The following is a 19,579-nucleotide window of genomic DNA, read 5'->3' on the forward strand; positions in this document are numbered from 1 at the left end:
TCAGCACGGTTTCTGTAGAGGGAAATCTTGCCTAACAAATCTGTTGGAATTCTTCAAGGAAGTAACAAGCAGGGTGGGCAAAGGAGAGGCAGTGGATATCATTTACCTGGATTTTCAGAAGGCATTTGATAAGGTGCCTCACATGATGCTGCTTAACAAGATAAAATCCTCTGGTGTTTCAGAAAATATACTGGCATGGCTGACAGGCAGGAGGCAGCGAGTGGGAATAAAGGGGGCTTTCTCTGGTTGGCTGCTAGTGACTAGTGGTGTTCATCAGGAGTCGGTATTGGGACTGCTACTTTTAACAATGTTTGTCAATGATTTGGATAGTGAAATTGATGGTTTCGTAGCAAAGTTTGTGGATGATATGAAGATAGGTGGAGGAGTAGGTAGTGCTGAGGAAGCAATATGATTGCAGCAGGACTTAGACAAATTGAAAGAATGGGCAAAAAGGTGGCAGATGGAATACAGTGTTGGGAAATGTATGATAATACACTTTTTGTAAAAGGAACAGTAGTTCAGACTATTATCTAAATGGGGGAAAAAAAATCAAGCATCAGAGGCACAAAGAGACTTGGGTGTCCTCATGCAAGACTCCCAGGTTAATTCGCTGGTTGAGTTGTGGTAAAGAAGGAAAATGCAATGTTGGCATTTATTTCAAGGGGAATAGAATATAAAAACAAGGTGATAATGCTGAAGCCCAATAAGACACTAGTCAGGCCGGACTTGGAGTATTGTCAACAGTGTTGGGCCCCTTATCTCAGAAAGAATGTATTGTCATTGGAGAGAGTCCAGAGGACATTCATGAGGATGATTCCGGAAATGAAGTGGGTAACACATGAGGAGTGTTTGGCAGCTTTGGGCCTGTACTCACTGGAATTTAGAAAAATGTGGGGGGATCTCATTGAAACTTAGTGAATGTTGAAAGGACTAAATAGGGTGGATGTGGATAGAATGCTTCCAATGGTGGGGGTATCCAGAACTAGATGGCACAGCCTCAAAACTGAGGGGTGACCTTTTAGAACAGAAGTAAGGAAGAATTGTTTTAGCCCAAAAGTGTGATTCTGTGGAATGCTCTGCCACAGACTGCAGTTGAGGCCAAGTCTGTGGGTATATTTAACGTGGAAGTTGATAAGATTTCTGATTGGTTGGGGCATCAAGGGATATGGTAAGAGGGCAGATGCATGGGGTTGAAGTGGCGGAGAGGACTTGAAGGGCTGAATGGCCAAATTCTGCTCCTATGTCTCATGGCTACCGTTCCACTTCTCAAATTAGCTATCTTTTAGCCTTCTAGTGTTGCTAATTAACTCCACCAGCAACTGTTTTATGTGCAGTTTTTGATATTGTGGTTGAATGAAACCCATGCTTTTACAATGCAGCTGCACAATATTATATCCTTTCAAATGCATTCCTATGTCGCATGCAGCTCTTAACCATTTCCCCATTGTGCAAAAATCCCTTGCACCATTTCCTCCCCTTTGAAAATGAGTGGGATCACAGTTCCCAAAGTAAACGCAAAGGAATCTCAAAAAATTTGTATCACATTGCTAGATTTCATGAGATGTCCAATAACACAGGATAATCAGGAAATCATGAGTGATCAGTTGAACAGAGGTTTGGAACTTGCGTTGATGCATGAATTTCTGAGTTGACATTTTGATGCACAATATACAACCAAAAGAACAAACTTCAAAAACAATGAGATTGCCAGCCTGATTCAATTAGAACGCATTTGATATTTCAGTGAAAAAAAAATTCCCTAATAACAAAGTTACATTACCAGACGCAAGCACGAGGAAATCTGCAGATGCTGGAAATTTCTACGAGTTTGTGGTGGCCAGTGCTATCATGTTTGCTGTTGTGTGCTGGGGCAGCAGGCTGAGGGTGGCAGACACCAACAGAATTAACAAACTCATTCGTAAGGCCAGTGATGTTGTGGGGATGGAACTGGACCCTCTCACGGTGGTGTCTGAAAAGAGGATGCTGTCTAAGTTGCATGCCATCTTGGTCAATGTCTCCCATCCACTACATAATGTACTGGGTGGGCACAGGAGTACATTCAGCCAGAGACTCATTCCACCAAGATGCAACACAGAGCGTAATAGGAAGTCATTCCTGCCTGTAGCCATCAAACTTTACAACTCCTCCCTTGAGGGTCAGACATCCTGAGCCAATAGGCTGGTCCTGGACTTATTTCATAATTTACTGGCATAATTTACATATTACTATTTAACTATTTATGGTTCTATTACTATTTATTATTTATGGAGCAACTGTAACCAAAACCAATTTCCCCCGGGATTAATGAAGTATGACTATGACTAAATTCGAGCAACACACACAAAATGCTGGTGAACGCAGCAGGTCACGCAGCATCTATAGGAAGAGGTACAGTCGACGTTTCGGGCCAAGACCCTTTGTCAGGACATTACATTACCGGACACGTTTTTCAATTTGCATAAATATTTTCAAAATGGAAGTCATAAAATCTTAAAAGCTTTAAATTAAAATTAAATGAATTATGGGGAATTGTATGTGGATACATTGGCCTTTTAAAGCCTCAGTGATTTCAGAGGAATTTTTTGTTTTATGCACATGCAATACTTGCTATGAATGCACCTTCATCTACAATGTCTTGAAAAAGCATTCAGCCCCCAACCCTGTGTTTACATAAATGAGTATTACAACCAGGGATTTTGAACAATTTAATTGAGACTTCTATTTGTGATTTTTTTCCCCCATAGTGTAGCCCAGGAAAACTAAAAATTCCAAAACTGACACGTCAGCAGTTTAAAAGTATTCATCCCCCTTTACTCAGTACTTAGTTGAACCACCTTTCACAGCTATTACAGCCAGTTATCTTTTTGGATCAGTTTCTATTAGCCTTGCACAAGAAGATGGGGCAAGATTTGCTCATTCCTCCTTACAAAATTGCTCAAGCTATGCCAGGTTAGTTGGGAGTGACAGTGTACTGCAACCTTGAGGACCCGCCACAGATGTTTGATTGGGTTAAGGTCAGGGGATTCTGACTGGACCACCTAAGGACATCAATTTTCTTCAGTTGAAGCCATTCCATGATTGCTCTGGCAGTGTGCTTTGGATCGTTGTCCTGCTGAAAAACAAACTTCCTCACCAGTTTAAACTTTCTGGCAAAGGCTAGCAGGTTTTGATATAGTATTGCTCTGTATTTAGCAGTATTCATCTTCACATCAATCCTGACTAAATTTCCAATCCCTGCTGCTGAAAAAGCATCCCCGTAGCATGATGCTACCTCCACCATACTTTACAGTAGGGATTTAATCAGTACTGATGCATTACATTATATTTACACAACATGCCACTTAGTGTTGAGGCCAAAAAGTTCCACCTAATCTCACTGGACCACAAGACTTTATTTCTTCCTAAGTGTCACTTTGCTAAGTCTTTACAGAGAAGGATATGCTTTTTTTAAAAAAACTAGGGCTTCTTCCTTGCCACTCTTCCATAAATACCCTTTTTGTGCAGGGCCTTAGGGAGCCATGAACTTCACCTCCAGTTGCAGACACTAACTTCTGCTGCTCACTCAGAGTGACTGTTGGTGTCACAGTAACTTCTCTTCTGAGTGCCATACTTCTCCGGTGACTAAGTTTAGAGGGGCAGCCTGATCCAGGCAGTGCAGCTGTAGATTCCTATTTTTTCCAGTTTCTCCACGAAGGACTGCACTGAGCTCCGAGTATGTTCAGTGCCTTTGAGGTGGTCTTATACCCTTCCCCGGATGTGTGATTCTCTATTATCATTTCCCCAACTTGTGTTGAATGCTCTTTTGTCTTCATTTTGGTTTGGTCTGTTGAAAGTCTACCATATCGTTGGACCTTACAGTGAGAGGGGCTATTCATTCTTATGAATTCATTGAAAACAGGTGATCCTCCAGTTTTCTACATCAACAAATTGGGCAAGTTGGAAAGTTAATGTAGTAGTTAGAAAGGGACTGAATACTTCTTCAGCCTCACAATTATTGACAGGTTTTGGAATTATTCTTTTGATTTGACATGATGCACAATGTTTTGTAGACTAGCTCAAACTTTAAATTTAGAAAATGAGACAATAAAAGGTGAAGATAGTTGTGGGGTTGAATACTTTTTCAAGGCACTGTGCATAGTCACCTGTGATAATGCAGCCTTATCCACTTGATGCTCCAAGTTTTTGTAGCAAGACGATACGAAGCAGCTCTGCTCTGAATCAAGCTTAGCAAGTAACTGGTAAGTCTCTTCCAATGACATAACTTCACACAAGTCTGCAATTTTATGCCTTGTGCCAGTAAGGGTCATAATTTTCTTCAATACTGTTGTTTCTGTTGCTTGTAAAGGTTTGAAAAGCTGAATGAAGACATACTCACTGCATTTATCTGCAAAGAAAACAACTGTTGTGATGTGAAGAAAATAAACTGCATTAAAATCACATTCCCTGTTAGCTGACTTCTAAATGAGCATCAGGTGCATCTTCAAATGATTCATGTGAACAGGTGTAAATAAATGAGCGGATAAGAATTTTCCTCAATTTTACCAGTATCTAACTTTGGGGGGTAGCGAATTGATATTAAGTTCTGATGGGCTTGGCCAGATGAGTAGTGAAACAAGTTCAAAATCCACTGACTGCCTTAGGAAACAGGTTGGGGCATACCGGCTTGATGGCCAAGCTTCCAGCCTGATTTGGTGACAGAATGGAGACCAGTGGACTTTATAATTTCTGAACGTTAGATGGTCTCTGATTTGAACTAGGAATACTTTAAGTAGAGCATAAAGAAATCAAAACACAAAATTATGGTAAATTTAGACTTACAGTCCTGGTTTAAAGAAGTGAATTTTAACTGTTTGTTGATCTCATCTATATAATCTGCAGCAAACCAAAGGAAAACAATCGAGTGATTCTCAAAGATCGAGTCAGACAATCTCTCCCACACACTGTATTTCTTCAAGTAAGAGGTATCCAGTAGTAACGCATGGCAATCTGTTTGAAAACAAAAATCATTTAATACATCTCCACTGACAAGAACAGATTCTGAGTTAAACAGTTTTCTAAACAGAGGCTTCTTCATCCTACTACATAAAGAAAATGCATTTTTAAATTGCCACCTGCTAATATGCTCCCAAAACTGACTTCTTGATTGGACTATGCTACTTGGTCTCCATCTGTACATTGTCAATAGGTTATAAAATGTAAACAGCTTTGACAACTGAGAATGCAGTGCAGTGAGGGCCAGGATTCAGCTGGCGGGCACAGTAGTCACAGAATCTGGTATGCAAACCACCACAGCAGAGCCTGATTCTCATATAATATCCACAAACTCAGCTTGCTGAGCAGCATTCTGAGAGAAGCAGTCTTCGATTATGTGCATCATTTTGACTTCAGGAGCAATAATGGGAAAAGCAAGGTTCAAATCCAGCCGGTTCCCTTGCACGCTTTCCATCTGTGCTGGGTGGAGCATCGAGCTAGCAACACGGCCTCATAAAAATAAGAAAGCCTGCTAAAAACAACACCGTCATGACGGCGTCCCGATGACTCTACCTGGAGTTAAGGGCTTTCTTCTTCTTCTTCTTCTTCTTCATCAAGGTTCATATAAGCACTTTTATTCAGGCTCAAAGACCCGTGCAATGACCTGAACTATGTGGCTCAGCACTGCCCCTGAAGTGAGCACAAGGATGGGAGTAAAGTGGTAGAGCTTTGGATAAAGAGGAGCAAGGATTTTTTTTTTTTAAATAACTAATCAAATACAATGTAAATTTCAAATAAAATTTAAGCTTCATTCTGTAATTAGCAATGTCCAAAATAGAGGAACATACAAAGTAAAAAGTGAAAATACTTGAGACTGAACACAGCGTTCATAAGCAAAATGTAAGCCGTACATGTAGCTGAAAACAGTATAAATTATGCATTGCCATGGAACTGGCGTACGAGGAAGGATTTTTAGATTCTGGAACACTCAGGGACAAGCCAGATTGGTTGTATCTCAAACCTGGCCACAACCAATATCCGTGCAATGAATTGTGCTGGTACAACAGGACTTGGGTTTAAACCATCATGGTATGAAGATGGAGCTTGACAGCAGGTTGAGAAGGGAGACAGACAAGAATGGATGCAAAAGAGTTTGTTACAGAAATCTGGAAGACAGAAGAATGAGTTTGTGAGGCAAAGGAAATGCAAACTTAATGACAATGTAAATGGCAAAAACCTGATATGAAAAATAGAAAATGCTGCAAACAACTAGCAGGTCAGGAAACAACTGTAGAAAAAGAGTTAATGTTTCAGGTCTATGACCATTTCTGGGAAGGAATAAAAAAAGATAAAGGGGGAGGGAGATAAACAAACAAACAAATTCAAGGAAGTTCACTACAGAACCCCAAAGAGAAAGGAGCAAAGATGGAAGAGAGAATACAGAAGCGTATTTATGTGATGCACAAATAACAAGAGGAAATGCGAGCATGAATAAAGGAAACTAAAGTTGACAATGGTAACTGTTTATAACAAGGTTTGGAGCGTAAAGGCATTGAACTGAGAGCAGGTAAACACATTGAAATAAGCCACCATGGCTATTACTGAGGCATAGCTTAAAGGAATGGTAAAACATACAAGGCTTTCCAATAAAGTGAGAAGATAGAAAGGAGGGCCAATATTGATCAAAGTAGTAAATTTCTCAGCAAGGATGCTGTACTAGAAAAATTACAAGATTTAAGAAAGGAAATGACTGACTGAGTGAATTGGCAGGATATACAGTTTAGATAAATAACAATAAAGGTGCATTCACAGTGGAGGTTCACAACAGACCATCAATCACAACCCCCCCCCCCCCCCGTGGAACACACACAAGATGAGATACAGAAGGAAAAAATGTCTGAGATGCAAAAGTAACAAGAAAGTAAAAGTAAGGATTTCAATTATACCATAAACAGAGTTAAAGATATTCAAAGGGTAGAATTCTTAAAATACATTTGAGGTGGTAGTGGAAAAGTATATGCAATTGAGATACGAGATATAATTTAAAAAGAATTGACTAGAAACAGTTCAGTAACTAAGGAAAATCAATCCCAGAGTAATGCAAAGCATTCAGGCAAAGATAGCTAAGATTCAGATGAAACAAGTTCCTATAAGCGTCCTAAGCTTTCAAAACAAAAAAAAACACAAGCCAGACACTGAGCAGGTTCTGCCTGTCATTTTCTGGTCTCCTTGGCAAAAGATGTGGTGCTGATGAAATGAGAGACTGCAAATAACTGCAGGCCTATCTGTACAGCATCAGTGATGAAGAAATCATGGAGAAAAATTCCTACCGTCATCAGAAATCAATGCCCAGAGAGGCACAAGTTAATGAAAAACTACTAGCACAGATTTGTTAAAGGAATAAAGTATCAGACGAACTACAGATTCTTTTATTTTTGTAGAGTGCAGTTTCAGTCAAGTTAGGGGATCCAAAGTAAAGCGACAATTTGGGTTAAAAGCTGGCTCAGTGGAGGCAATGGTAATTGGAGCAGTGGAAGGTTCCCACAAAGTTCATTACTAGGCCCCATTTTGTAATATATTATGCATTAAAGAATTGAAATTTTAATCTGGAGACCGCAGTTAAAATTAGCATTGGTTGACTATAAGGAAGGAAGTTTCAAGTCATAGGAAGACATGAATGGACTAGTTAGGTGAGCACAGTGGCAACAAATGGGACTTAATTCAGAGAAGTATAAGATTACATATATGGGAAGGTCAAACAAGGCAAGGAAAGGAAATACAGTATTTAGGGGGATACTAAAGAGGGATCTTGGATTGCAAGTTCTCAGATTGTTAAAAGATAAAGGGACAAATAATGGGAGAACTGTTAGTACAATAAAGAGAGAACCACAGACGGAGTAGAGAGCCAGTACTTTTTCCCCGAGGTTGAAATGCCTAATACTGTACTAGAGAACGTGCATTTAAAGTGAGGGGCACGTTCAAAGGTGATGTGCACGGCAAGTCTTTTGTTTTTTTATTACACAGAAAAGCAGGTGCTTGGAATGTGCTGCCAAGGATGGAGGTGGAGGCAGATGCATTAAAGACATTTAAGAGGCTCTTGGATAGGCACATGAATACAAAGAAAATAAAGTGATATGAACAACGTTTAGGCAGAGGTATTAGTATAATTGTGCATTTTTAGCTTAATTGCGTTGGTAGGACATAGTGGGCCAAAGGTCCTATGTCTGTGTTTTACGGTTCTATGTAAGTGCATACATTGCTAAGGAAGCCAAAAGGACATCTGACTTTATCACTGAGGTTTAGAGCTTGGAGGTTAGGCTATAATCTTATATGAAAAAAATAGTTAGACTACAGCTAGAGCACCATGTACAGTTCTAGATATCACAATTCAGGAAGGATGCAAAATTAATAGACAGGGTGCAGAGGAAATTGCTGGAGTTGGAAAATTACAATTATAAAGGAGAAACTGATAAAGTCGGTATTTTTTTAGGAAAAAAGAGACTAAGTAGAGATTTGTTTGAGATATATTAAATTAGCAGAAATGTAGATTGGTGTAAAGGAAGGATCAATTGGGAAAAACTGCTAAACAAAGATTGAACTAGTGGGAAAATTGACTTTCCACAATTAAGGACAGAAAGTGTAGTGCAGTCCAAAAATCTCAGTACATTTAGTGATGAACAATTATAGAAACAACCTACAAGCCACAAGGACCAGGGCTGGGAAATGGGAGTTGTCCAATTAGATTTTTGCCAACATGGACAAGATGTGGTGAATGACCTTCTATGCCATGGATTCTATGAATTCTATTGCCAGAAACTCTGGTTAAAGGAACACTGGTTTACACCTAGATCCAAACAAAAGAGTAAATTTCCTCTGCATCTGTCATATCCTTCAAGTACAACAGTGATTAGAACTGTATAATGTACTATAGATGTAGACTAATTGGACTTGCATAAAGTTCCAGTATTATTTCCTTGCTCCTGGTATGTCATATGAAAATTTTACATATATCACTGTATCAACTTTACTGTGAATTTATACAGTGGATTTTAAATCACTATGCTGATTACAATGAGTAATTTGTAATAAAAATATTAACCATATTTTATTCAAATCATTTTACCTGTGAAGGTTATTGCAATATTGTCAGGTCCAAACTGCAAGAGGAAAAACAAAAACATTTTAAAATTTCTTAAAATATAAAAAAAATTACATTTGAAACGGATTCCTAAGTGCCATAAAATTGCTTTTTCCTGGAGTAAATCCACTAATTACAGATATTCAAATATGCCATAAAATTTTAAAGCTGATGAAAAACACTGACAAGCTTACTCCAGAAAGTCTTGCGTGTTAGTTCAATCCATGTTTGCTATTTAGTGGTTATCTCTCCATCAAGTCAAGTACTGAGATTTCCAGACCAATACATACAGTGCATTATGTGTGGGAGGCTGTACTTCAGACTGGAGGCCTGCAAACAATGTTGTGCTGAAAGGATCGGTGCTGGGTCCATTGAAGTTCATCATCTACATTATTGATTTGGATGAGAATGCAGTTGGTATGGTTGCTAAGTTTGTGGTTAACACTACAATTGGTGGTTTAGTGGACAGTGAAGATCATTTATGATTACAGTAAGACCTTGATCAACAAGGCAGATAGAATTTAACTAAGTTAAACTGGGACAAAACATATAGTCAAAGGCAGGGCTCTGGAGAGTGTTGCTACACAAAAAGACTAAGGGAAAAAGGTATGCAAGTTATCTGAAAGTGGCAACAGAAGTAGACAGGGTGCTGAAGGTGTTTAGCATGCTTGTCTTCATTGGTTACGGAATCAAGTACAAGAATAGGGACATCATGTTACAATTGTACAGGACATGGTGAGAAAACACTCAAGAGTATTCTGCATGGCTCAGCGCACAAGACTATACAAAGGATGCCATTATGCTGGAAAGCATGCTGAAAAGAAATACATATATGTTACAAAGACTGGACAGCTTCAGTTACAAGCAGAGACCGATAGGTTGGGTCTTTTCTCCTGAAGCTTAGAAAGCTGAAGGTGTGACCTTATAGAGGTATATACAATACTGAGGGGCATAGATATAGTGAATGACCACAGTTGCTTTTCAAAAGTAGGGAAGTCTAGAACTTGACTGCATAGATTTGAGGTCAGAGGGGAAAGTTTTAAAGAATATTTTTCCACACCAATACATATGGTGCATTATGTGTGGGAGGCTGTTCTTCAGACTGGAGGTCTGCAAACAATGTTGTGCTGAAAAGATCGGTGCTGGGTCCATTGATGCTCATGTGGGTATGCAAAACAAACTTCCAAAGAGAGGGGAGTAATTGCAAGCTTTCAAGGGAATAAGACAAGTACATTGATAGGAAAGCTTTGGAGGGATGCGGGCCAAATGCAGGCAACTGGGAATAGCTCAGACAGGTAACTTGATCAGTATGGATTATTTAGTCAGAGGATCTGCTTCTGAACTTTATGACTTTGTGCGATAATTGGCAATAAGATAAATTCATTTTGAGCAGTATTCAGGGGCTCAAAAATCAGTAAATCACAACAGTAAAACTTGTTTTATCCTGTATTATAAAAACAAGATATATTATAAATACAGTGGATTCCAGTGAATTTGGACACATCAGGACCCGTACATTTTGGCCCAATTAAGCGGCTGTTCCAAACAGCTGAAGTCTCACAGACTGGAAGCTCATTCCACAGCTACCACACTCTGTGTAAGGAAGTTCCCCCTCGTGTTACCCCTAAACTTTTGCCCCTAAACTCTCAACTCATGTCCTCTTGTTTGAATCTCCCCTACTCTCAATGACAAAAGCCTATCCACGTCAACTCTATCTATCCCCCTCATAATTTTAAATACCTCTGTCAAGCCCCCCTCAACCTCCTACGCTCCAAAGAATAAAGACCCAGCTTGTTCAACCTTTCTCTGTAACTTAGGTGCTGAAATCCAGGTAACATTCTAGTAAATCTTCTCTGTACTCTCTCTATTTTATTGACATCTTTCCTATAATTCAGTGACCAGAACTATACAGAATACTCCAAATTTGGCCTTACCAATACCTTGTACAATTTTAACATTACATCCCAACTCCTATACTCAATGCTCTGTTTTATAAAGGCCAGCATACCAAAAGTTTTCTTCACCACACTATCCACATGAGATTCCACCTTCAGGGAACTATGCACCATTATTCCTAGATCCCTCTGTTCTACTGCATTCTTCAATGCCCTACCATTTACCATGTATGTCCTATTTTGATTAGTCCTACCAAAATGTAGCACCTCACACTTATCAGCATTAAACTCCATTTGCCATCTTTCATGTACATGGTCTGTACATACCAGCTGTGCTGTGAAAAGAGCACAGCAGCACCTCTTTCACCTCAGATGGTTGAAGAAGTTGGGGACGGGGCCCGAAATCCGAAGGACTTTCTACAGGGACACAATTGAGAGCATCCTGACTGGCTGCATCACTGTCTGGTATGGGAACTGTACTTCCCTCAATCGCAGGAAACTGCAGAGAGTGGTGCGGACAGCCCAGCACATCTGTCGATGTGACCTTTCCATTATTCAGGACATTTACAGAGACAGGTGTGTAAAAAGGGCCCAAAGGATATTGGGGACCCAATTCACCACAATCACAAACTGTTCCTGCTGCTACCATCCAGAAAACGGTACCACAGCAAAAGGACCAACAGGCTCCAGGCCATCATCTTCTACCAGGCTATCAGACTGATTAATTCATGTTGATACAATTGCATTTCTATGTTATACTGACTGTCCTATGTATAAACTATCCGTTATAAATTACTATAAATTACACATTGCACATTTAGATGGAGATGTAACGTAAACATTTCTACTCCTCATGTATATGAAGGATGTATGTAATAAAGTCAATTCAATTCAATTCACCCTCTCCACTATCTGTTCTGTCATTCTAGCTCCCATTTCCCCTTCAACTTATTTTAACCACATCATCCTCTCCCCCCACATTAGCACTAGCAAGCCTTACCACTAGGATATTAGTCCCCTTTTGTTCTATTCCCCTAATGAATCCCCTATCACCCCTTTGATTTTTCCCTGGCAGGTAATCCCCCAACAGTTTATAAAGTGGTCTACCTGTTGTTGTGTGGGATGGCTACAAGAGTACTCTGTGATGGCTATTTAACCTCATTCCCCTTCCTGACTCTCACCCAGTTTCCTGTGTCCTGCACCTTGGGTGTAACTCATCTCTCTTCATGTCATATCTATCACCCCCTCCAACTCCTGGATGATCCGGAATTCAACCATTTCAATTTCCAACTCCTTAAAGTGCAGGGTTACAAGCTGCAGCTGGATGAACATCTTGTACGTGAAGGCATCAAGGACACTGGAGGTCTCCCCACCTTCCCACCAATGTCCCCTCTAATTTGTAATGACTAGTGTGCACATAAAGCTTGTATTGTGCATTTTTTACCCACATGTGCACAGTGAATTTTATACAGAGAGGTATTCATTTTAACAGCTAGCAAATCACTGTCAATAAGAACTTTGATCTCCTCTGGGTTTGATCAAGTTCATCTGCACTCTCACACAACCTATGTTGCAGGCCTGTAACAGGTAATGAAGAATTTTCTCGCCAGAGCTTTTGCACACTGTCCATATGTGATTTGCGTGCTAAATGACGCTTAAAAAAGTCAGATTTCCAAATATCACTCCACTTCTTCCCACCTGCAAATTCTTCAGCAACTTTTGCTCACCACAATACACACAGGTAACACCAGTTTCTGTATTGTACATGATTATTTCCCTTGAACCCTCCTCTTGTTGTTTAGTATTTTCAGAAACAACAGTTTTACTAATATAAACCAGAATTGCCAGCAGGGTAAAGACAGGTTTGTATCAGTTAACAGAAGACCTCTCATCCCTGCAGCCCTTGTCTCCTGGCACCCCGACAGTGTAGGTACCCCTTCCTCTAAAAGTGAGTGAATCATTCAGATAGCCGATCACTCAGAGGAATTATAATTGTTGGTCGTTAAAGTTCGTCCATATTTGGCTGGATGGAGTTAATGCAGAGTTTGGGGGTGTCACAGTGAAAGAACCAAACAGCCAAATTCTCTACGTTGTCCCTCCGACCTCCGGCCACTGGTGGTGCCACAGGGACCTCTTACAAATCACAGTACAGTGCCGACCCCAGCTGTTGCCAGCGGTTCTCCTGGTTGGGCAGCGATGAGGAAGGATCTGATCTCGGGTTTGTGTAAATCGAGGGGCGGTTGCAGTGGGAAAGGGCCAGGACTAAGCCGAACAGCTGGACAGTCTGGGCTGGGAATGTAGGATCGGTTCCCCTAGCTGTGAGAGTAGATGTCAGTGACGTGGATCTGTTTACGTGTACAGGTGTGGGGTAAATGGTGGGAAAGTTGTGGGGCTACTGGCCGGGTGGAGAGAGTTTGGGGATGTGTGGGTTATCAGACACAGTGTGACCCGGGAGGAGTGGTCCGAGGGCAGATTAAGTTGTAAGCAAGGGAAGATCTGATCCGTTGCATCAGACAGCTTTCAGGAAGCAACAAATCTCTCTTTATATTAATCTCTGTCTAATCTTGTTGCTAACATTGTGTTTGTCACAGAGCCCAGAGCCTGGGCACAGCTAGATGGTAGGAAGCAGATGGTGATGATGGGAGGCTGTTTATTGGAGTCAAGGCCCGTGCCTCGTGGAGTTCTCCAGGGATACACCCATTGCTATTTGTCATCTATGTCAATAATATGGTTGAGAATGTACAGGGTATGGGTTGTGAGTTTGCAGCAATTTCAAACAATTACTTCCTTTTGCAAGATAGTAATATAAACACCCGTCTTTCCCTCTCCACACTCAGAACCAACCAAAAGCTACTTCAGAAGATGCAAGTTCTTCAAATGAACAAACACTGAGGGAATGTGAGTGACTTTAAAGAGCTGGGATACTGACAGTACAATACCAGACCTGGAGTGATTGCAACTGGGTCTGACACAGGCATAACTGGTATTTCTGGGCACATTCAGTTTCATCACAACTATTCCCTACCTTACTTTGTACAGATATGTAATGTCTAAAGGACCAGTGTTTGAGTAAATGAGACTCACCAAACTTGCTCCGGACTGAATCAATGGAAACCCTGAGTCAGAAGGGTTCTCTCCAGTTGGTGCTCTGTCCTCGGGCTGGTTCACTTGCTGCTGTTCCCTCATCTTCAGCCGTGGTTCTCTTCCAGTTGTGGGCCTTTTTTCCAATAAGTCTCTCACCGCAGGTCTAATGCCACCCATGCTGTTCCCTCATCTTCAGTCGTGGTTCTCTTCTAGTCGTGGGCTTTTTTTCCAATAAATCTCTCACCGCAGGTCTAACACCGCCCAAATAGGAGTGAACTACCTTCATATAATGCTTTCAATGAATGCATTTCCAAATGATCATTTTCATTGTAACATTCAGATGATTGTTGATGCCTTCAAATTCCTTGTAGTTCCTAACTTGTTGAAGTAGTGAAATTATTTCATTTTCACTCCTGGCCGTTTCTGGCATCTCCAAGCTGAGTGCTTGAAACAGCAGTGAGCAAAACTGTTCTGAATTGTCTTAATGCTTTATTTCTCACCAACTTACAGTAACAAAAATCACTGCTTTTTGAAGGCAAGCTCATGCAACTGAAACTAGTTAAAAACTGCTCACTCTAACCACGGTGTTGTCTCTCAAAGCCACACAAGTGCAGATGTCTGACAATAGTTAGAAACTGTTTGGCAAGAGTCTCCTGCCCTAATTAAGCAGCATAGCATCCCAAATAAATCCTGGCTATTTTCTTGTTTAGTTCTTGTTCTTTAAGAGTTGTCCCAAATAAGTAGCTGCCCTGATAAATCAACGGCCCAATTAACTGGAATCCACTGTATTTGAAAACCTGGATGGTGCTGGGACCAAGTTATTTATGAAACATGGTAAAATTTTTAAAATAAAAGTATGTGTAAAAAACATAAAAGGGAAACAAAATTGGACTAAGCACATGGATTGCAAGCCCTGTGATTGTCCTTCTAGGTGCTATACATTTGATGCAATAATGCACAGAGAGACCAAGGTGTGCACAGTACAGATTTTTGCCCTACTTATGAACCCCTGACTTACGTACAGCCTGTACATATGAACGAGTCAGCTGCTGCAAGGCTGTGGCATTTTCTACTGCCTGCAAGCACTATTCACAGCAACATTTCTGACTTCCAAACTGTTCAGATAACAAACAGGTCACAATAAAGGCACATTGCTGTAAAGGACCCGTAGTATCAAATGACTTTCAACTTGGATTTGGATATCATTTCCACAATCTTTAATTATACTCAAATGGCCAACAGATAACTCATGCAAAAGCTGCTTTCTTGAAGCCCATTTCTAAGCAACTTAGTTGGTACCCCCATAAACTGTTCTCATACTAAAACATAACTCAGATCCTATAACTCTTCCTCAGCTCACTATTAGATTCTGCAACAAATAACCCTGATCATACCCAATAACTAATGATTTGAAGCACTGACCAACACCCGCACTAACAACCCCAATTAACAATCCTCCCTCACTATTCTACAAACATATAACTTGAACTAATGATTCCACTTTCCCAAAAAGATCACACACCATCACCTCTTGGGTAACTCATGTTCCAAACTCAGTAGCCATCAGACAATCTCCAAACTGCTCCTTTTTGATCTTCTTTTCTATCCTCTGCAATATCTCACCTCAGTTTAGTCTAATTTTCTTTGCATACTCTACACTCACTGAATTTCTAAGCAGTGGATGCAGGAACAAAATAAATATGCAATGCAGCATGTGTTTCATGCACCTTTGTAGGCACTGTCCAAATTCTAGCCATCACTGCTGCACACCCAGTGAAGTCTTCTCACTGTGGATCTCCACTGGTGATTCAGAGCACAACATAAATAACTTCAAGTGGCACCGCAACACACACATTGCCAAATGAAATGCAAAGCCTTTGAGAAAGATATTTCTCTCTCTCTCTCCCCAATTTTATACAAGACAAATAAAACATCTAAATAAAATCACATACCATAATGGAACCTTGCTCATTTCCTTCAATTTCTCCCATGTGCAGGGCCGCGAAAGTGAGATCCAATGTTGATTCTGCCATCGTGCTGGTTTCCAAAGAACAATCCATACTTTGTACTGCATCAGATAACTTATTCTGCTCATTCATCTCACTTGCATCCTGAACATAAATTAATACCTTTAGTGATACGGAAGATATGTACTTCAGTTTGATTTCTATGGAAAATAAACAATGTCATTTGCTTTTTACCCTACTCAGATTGTTGATTTTTGCTGACTTTACCAGGGATTAACAGAGTGGTATTAATTTCCAAATGGGGTGTTGACTTTGAAGATGAATGATGCCAATTTTGAAAGCATCTTTTGAAAGATATATCTACTTGCTTGGGGTGACATTTTTAAAAATGAAATACAGAAAGGTGATTAACTGTGAATGACAGTGCAAACTCACAGGTTTTGCAGCTTCAATTAAAAAAATATCAAAACAAGATCCTTAACAGGACACTATCGTTAAAGCCTAGTGAAAGTGTGAATATATTATTCCTGATAATTTGCAAATTACAGTAAGTTAATAACAAAGGAATTGTTTGCAGCAATATTGGAATAATCAAAATGCCTCTCAAACGCTATCAAAAGGATTTCTGAACAAAGTCTGAAATAGTTACCTGTCCCATTGTATATGGTTTTACACTCTCTGGCTCCCTCTTTTCTGAATGAATCTCAGCTTCTCTTTTGCAGTTATCAGTTGATGGTGGCTTACTCCTCAGCCGTAAACGTTTAATCTCTGGAGTTAATGTGGTGAACTGAAGACCAGGTTGCATTTTATCTGTATCTTCATCGTCACTGGAAAGCACAACTGAGATACAATGTGGGGGGGGGGGGAGAGAAAACAATCAGATTGATTTAATCAAATACCTTAGAGGCAGACTAACGTTTTTTCCATCTGCAGTTCAATGTGATTTGGCGATGAGTTGTTAAATATAAAGATTTTTCAGAGTGGGTATTTCTTATTTCTTGGGTAAGAGGGCTGGTTGGAGAAAACAAGATTTCATTTGAATTCTATAAGCTGATTTAAAATCCACACAAGGTTAACTAGCATTGATATTTCTGCATTTGGTCTTTTATTTTTGAGGGATAATCACAAGCAATATTTGGCCCCGAATCTCTATTGTATGATTCCTAAAATACTGTACAAAGCAAAAAGCTAATTCATATATACTAGCTATCAGTAATTAAATATGTTAACATGCTTCCATATCAAATATCAACTAGTCTCTGCTGGGTTTAATTTTAATGTTCATATATACACATTTTTTTTTATTCCTGTTAAACAGGCCTAGTCAAGAAAGAGACTCATATAGAGAATGAAGACCTTGTGTGAACTATCAGGTGCTTCTCTGCACCCAGTTAGGTCAGAACCAGAACATGGTTGTTACATATTGGTGAAGTAGAAAATAAAGGAAACAGGTCACTTGCAACAGGATGAAGATGGACATATTGGTCAGACTTGTAACGGACTACTGATGTACACCCATCTCACCCGTGGAGAAGAGGAGGAGGAGCAGAGATGGGTTAGGATTGATCACTGGGAGATCCTAGAACTGACCCTTTCAATGAGAGACAAGGTCTGGACTAGGCTGTCTTGGCAATAAAGTATTGCGATAATGTCTGATGTACCTTTCAGCAGTGTGACTCTAATGCAAGTATAAATTCTACACAACAAAATTTGCAGGAGTTTTAAACACTTCTGAAAGTCTCCAACATGCAGACATATTTCAAAACTATTAAATGGACCATATAATTTAAGAGATTTTTAAATTAAAAACATTACACAAAACTATAATTCTTAAAAAGCTTACCTGACTTCTAGCTTTCTTTTCTACAGCCTTGCCTTTCCCATTGAAATCAAAAGGGCTATGGATCCTGTGCTAGATCTCATTGGTACAGGATCCAAACTCAGCTTCCCCATTTGGGAAATCTCTACAAGTTTGAGATCCACTTCTGCACTATCAACAGATATAGCATTCACTATTACAAACACAGAAGCCCAAGACTTACAGGAATTTAAAGACGTAAATAGTGGCAGCACTGTTCAGAACCACAGGCACTTACAAATCAAAATCCAGCCATATGCAATTGCATTAAAAGAACCTTTCAATAGACCAAAGACTTGACTTTTCCTTAAAGCCTGGTTATCAACATAGTCAGACTTAAAACAACTCACTAAGAATTTATCATGGTTATTTTAGTTATAAGAAAATTTTGAGGCATCAACTACCACAAAATAATACTCACTTGGTTCATTCGAAACTACTGCTGGCTTTAAGGGCTTAATCTGGGGATTCAATGTAGGCAAACGTGGAAACAATGCTCCGGTTTTCTGTCCATTTGGCACTGAAGCACATGGGGATTCCCTCCAATTAATATCAACATCAGGGGTTGAATGGTTATTAAGTGATTCTTGGTCCCTGTGATTGGAGCTTTGCTGATTTACATTCAATGGAGAAAATGATGCTTGCTGTAGATCAGATTTCGTTTTCGTAATCTCTGTGAGTGGATCTTTTCCTTCTGGGTTATTACTAAAGCACTGACAATTTTCAGTCTGCTCTTTGCATGTTAGACAGACAAGCAGTTTCTTCAACAAATCCTCATCACCTTTCTGAAAAAAAAAACAAATATTTTTAGTTTAAACTGGAATGATCCATTAACCTTTTGCTTGAGTAAATATTATATTTTTCATACATTACATATTTAATTCATTTATTAAATTATGAGAATACTTTATCGAACAATTCCCAAACCTGGGAGTACAGTAAAACTTATCACTTTCACTCCTGTACTAGGTCAAATTCGGAAATCCAGGGTATTTCCAGTTCCCGCAAATACTAATTTGTTTGAGCTGATCAGTGCAATTTATGCTATCCAAAATAGTCTATTTGCTACTTCATGACCATTAACCAGAGAAACCAGTCTTCAAAGATGGTGCTGGTTATGTTTTTTGAGCAGCTCACAAAACTACATGATAATACTTCTTCTGAGCTATAATCACTGCAATCCATAGCCTGTAGTTTTCCTTTATTAAATGTTCTTTTAAACCATCTAAATGGACCAGCGACTGCACGAACTCCTGAAGGATTTGGTCAACTTGACTCATAAGAATGTCGGTACAGCTAGGGCAGCCGTCGCTTTGGGTCGACACTGCATTGAGGCCCAAGAGCGATAAACAAACCCAAGCTCAGCTCCACTACCCTGGCAAGCTAGATTAAAGTGTTCCACAGTTTATAGATGCACTTTCAAGGACTCCACAACTAGTGTTTCTCTTTCCTGGTGTTTGAACAATATGTTGCCTTTTGCACACTGGTTGTTTATCCATCTTTGTGTGCAGATTTTCATTGATTCTACTGGGTTTCTTTGTACTTTCTGTGAACGCCCGCGAGAAAATTAATCTCAGGGTAGTATATAGTTATGTAGTTACTTTGATAATAAAATTTAGGTAAAGCTTCACCAAATTCAAATAATAGATCGATAAATTGGTTTATT

General features: G+C 39.7%; 1 protein-coding gene across 6 annotated transcripts in view; it reads right to left on the bottom strand.

Moving 5' to 3' along the window:
* The window catches only part of LOC140198924 (sentrin-specific protease 7), a 119,504-nt gene that overhangs the window by 26,247 nt on the left and 73,678 nt on the right, over window positions 1-19,579 (bottom strand). For 5 of the 6 annotated variants that reach the window (XM_072260186.1, XM_072260188.1, XM_072260184.1 and 2 more), the window contains 6 exons: window positions 18,335-18,698; window positions 16,705-16,895; window positions 16,041-16,199; window positions 9,095-9,128; window positions 4,819-4,986; window positions 4,143-4,384 (listed from right to left, as the gene is read on the bottom strand). In XM_072260186.1, coding sequence (XP_072116287.1) covers window positions 4,143-4,384; window positions 4,819-4,986; window positions 9,095-9,128; window positions 16,041-16,199; window positions 16,705-16,895; window positions 18,335-18,698 — 1,158 coding nt within the window. The remainder of the gene's footprint in view (window positions 1-4,142; window positions 4,385-4,818; window positions 4,987-9,094; window positions 9,129-16,040; window positions 16,200-16,704; window positions 16,896-18,334; window positions 18,699-19,579) is intronic. The other variant, XM_072260185.1, reaches the window with a different exon arrangement.

The sequence above is a fragment of the Mobula birostris genome, chromosome 6 (assembly GCF_030028105.1).
Source record: "Mobula birostris isolate sMobBir1 chromosome 6, sMobBir1.hap1, whole genome shotgun sequence".
NCBI classification, from domain to species: Eukaryota; Metazoa; Chordata; class Chondrichthyes; order Myliobatiformes; family Myliobatidae; genus Mobula; species Mobula birostris.